Genomic DNA, 2,850 nt, shown 5'->3' with positions numbered 1-2,850 from the left:
TTTTTTTTTTTAAAAGTCACATTTGTCCAGAGGGGAACTCATTGTTCCAAGGTTTTATAAAATAGGACTGAGATTAAGGCCTTTCACTGTTTTGTTTTCTGTTTTTTCTCTCAGGCTTTCAGTAATTTACAACACAGAGTACAGTATATCGCTTTATCGAATGATGCCATTTCAATGCTTTGTTCATACATTTTTAGCTCCAGACCCTGAAGCTGTTGCAATGTTTATTTAAGCATACCAAATGAAAAGTAGACTTCAACTATAATTTGAACAACCTAAACCAAAGATCTTCAACAGGGAGTCACTGAGTAACTTCAGAGTAACTGCAGGGGGCCGCCAAATGATTGATTAGTTTTTGAAAGTTTCTTCTTTTCAAAAATTAAAATTCATATTAACATACAATACAACACATTGTGAAAAAAAATGTAAACAATTTTTGAACAACAAAAAAACCTCATTCTATAGAAATCTGAATAACCACCACAAGCTCAATAGTTTGAAGAACTGACATTGTAATAGTTACACTGAGACCAACATTCTGATATCACACTTATAAGTCTACTGTCAGACTTTTGACAACATTATCAGCTCAATATCTGACTTGCTCAATATCCTTGACTTCATCTTCAAGGCTTGTTCAGAAGATGGCTGTTGCTCTTTGTAATACCAAGTTTAAGTGATTTGCGGTTGGTTGTGGGCTTAAAGAATTTATGACCATATTAATGTCGGCACAGTTTGGAATTTTGAAATCTTTCAGCAGAACGTAGCATTTTAATGGAGTTGTTAAATGTAAAAACCTGGCGTATTGAAAAAATAAATATCTTCAACATATCCAGTTTCTATGTTTTTCTGGTTGTTGGATTTGCTTTCAATCTCTCAAATGAAACTGTTCACCTTTTGTTTGCAAAAATAAACAATCTAATACTTGTCTGGTTTCCTTCTTCACCTTGACTTCCTCTTCTTGCAGTTTCCTGGCCACCTCCATGTCCTTCAGCTCCTGCTCACGGACATCGAGCTTTGCCAACCCCTTGGTGGCCTCGCTCACTCCATACTCAGTTTCTGCTACTACTACTGCTCCACTCCCTCGGTGAACAATACGACCTGCGGATGTCGGCACATTGTATTAATAATAGATATGGCCTGCAACTCACTTTTTCATTATCTAATTATGTTTTTTATTTTTACTTGTTTAGTCTTGAAGAGATCAGAAAATTGTGAGAAGATCACAAGTTCCCTGAGCCCAGGGCTATGTCTTCAAATTTCTTGTTTTGCCTAATATATTTTGGTTGCCATTAACTTGATAAATGACAAAATAAATGATTAAATTATCAAAATAATTGTCTGATCAAGTTATGTTTCAACAATACAATGTACACAATTCAAGTTGGGTTAGAGAAATAAGGCACCTAAAGGGCTGCAGTGCATCTCTACTGGTGTTAATTACTGTGTGTTCTCCAATTTCTTTTTTTCTTTTTTTAACCTTGTTATCTTCAAATAAGATAACCAGCTCACCAGCCTTGAAACCCTTTGTGAATGCCAAAGTTTAGCTCATCCAAATCCACGAGGCTATTCCACTAGATAATCACAGCACACATTTCAGTGTATTTTCCTTGCTTAATGCAACAACCAAGCAGACAATACAAGAATAAGCAAACCCCAGAGCCCAACAACAAATCAAATTATTTCAAAACCATCACAATCTAAATCACAGTCACAGTTATCAAAAACTACTGTGGACATGTCGTCATCTTCATGAAAACAGAGAAAATTTGTGTCTTCATTAGTGATTGCAATGTTAGAGCAACCCACCACCCGAGATTGCCAAAGCAAAGAAGTAACTCCAGCACACCACACGAACACCCCCGCAGAGCCCAGAGGGTGGCTCAGGGCGGTACCTGTCTCTCCATTGGCGTGAAAATGACTGCGTTCCCTGCCAGGACCCCTGCCCTGCTCTTCCGGACCATCAAACACCTCTTCGGGGCCGGACTGGACATGCTGCCGGCCCCCGGCCCTCCGCTCCCTCTCACCATCATGCCCTTGCTCCTCCCAAGAAGCCCTGCCCTCCCACAGCCAGTCCCTGCTTTGCCCTGGCTCCTCTTCAAGTCCCCTCTCCATGCTCCTGGTTCTTACTCGTTGTCGCTCTTTGTCTTTCTGTATCTGCCTGTCTCTCTCTCTCTGTCTGTCCCCACTCAATCCTCTTACTCTGGATCTTTCCCCATCTTTTCCTCCTGTTCTCGCCACCCTGAGGTCCTGCTCCCTGTCTCTTCTCTGCTCTTTTCCGATATGCCACTCCAAATCCAGGTCTCGGCCTCTGTCTCGGTCATGCTGCCTCTCCCTTTTTCTGTCCCAGGTCTCGTCTCTCTCTATGAGGCTCTGTGGTAGAGGTGGCCTGGCTGGTCTCTCCTTGCTTCTCAACATTCTCTCTGTGTCCCACCCATCTGGAGCCCTGGCTCTTCCGGTTTCTGTGGGCTCATAATCTGGGTACCTGTCCCCATGCTTGCCTCTAGAAGCCAGCAGGTGCTCTGGGTACGGATCTGCATGCTTGCTTTGCCCTCCTTCTGCCACTAGGCAGTGTTCAGGGTATCTGAAATGGCTGTGGGGTGCTGCTGGGTCCTGCCTTGGGTACCTGGTCCTTTTGGGCTCTATTGAGCTATAATCTGGGGAGTAATCACGATGTGAGGTCACTCGAGCATGTGCATCACGGGGGCTTGGGGAACTGGATTGGTGACGGGTGAGTTTGTCCAGATCAAGGGGTCTTCTTGCAGCTGAACAGGGCAGAGAAGAAGGAACGAGGGTGGGAGGAGGGCGGTGTGGAGAGTATGATGGTGGTTGATGGCAACATGGAAATGT

General features: G+C 43.3%; 1 protein-coding gene across 4 annotated transcripts in view; it reads right to left on the bottom strand.

Annotated features, from left to right (window-relative positions):
* ccdc50a (coiled-coil domain containing 50a) overlaps positions 1–2,850 on the bottom strand; it is a 20,650-nt gene that overhangs the window by 5,916 nt on the left and 11,884 nt on the right. Inside the window, exons 6-7 of one of the 4 annotated variants that reach the window (XM_032525830.1) lie at positions 1,896–2,765; positions 926–1,101 (exon numbers count right to left, since the gene is read on the bottom strand). In XM_032525830.1, the coding sequence (XP_032381721.1) occupies positions 926–1,101; positions 1,896–2,765 (1,046 nt within the window). The remainder of the gene's footprint in view (positions 1–925; positions 1,102–1,895; positions 2,766–2,850) is intronic. The other 3 variants (XM_032525831.1, XM_032525832.1, XM_032525833.1) reach the window with 3 other exon arrangements.

This window comes from Etheostoma spectabile, chromosome 9 (genome assembly GCF_008692095.1).
Source record: "Etheostoma spectabile isolate EspeVRDwgs_2016 chromosome 9, UIUC_Espe_1.0, whole genome shotgun sequence".
Lineage (NCBI taxonomy): Eukaryota > Metazoa > Chordata > Actinopteri > Perciformes > Percidae > Etheostoma > Etheostoma spectabile.
Note: the sequence above shows the minus strand (reverse complement) of the source record. Positions and strands in the feature narration are given on the sequence as shown.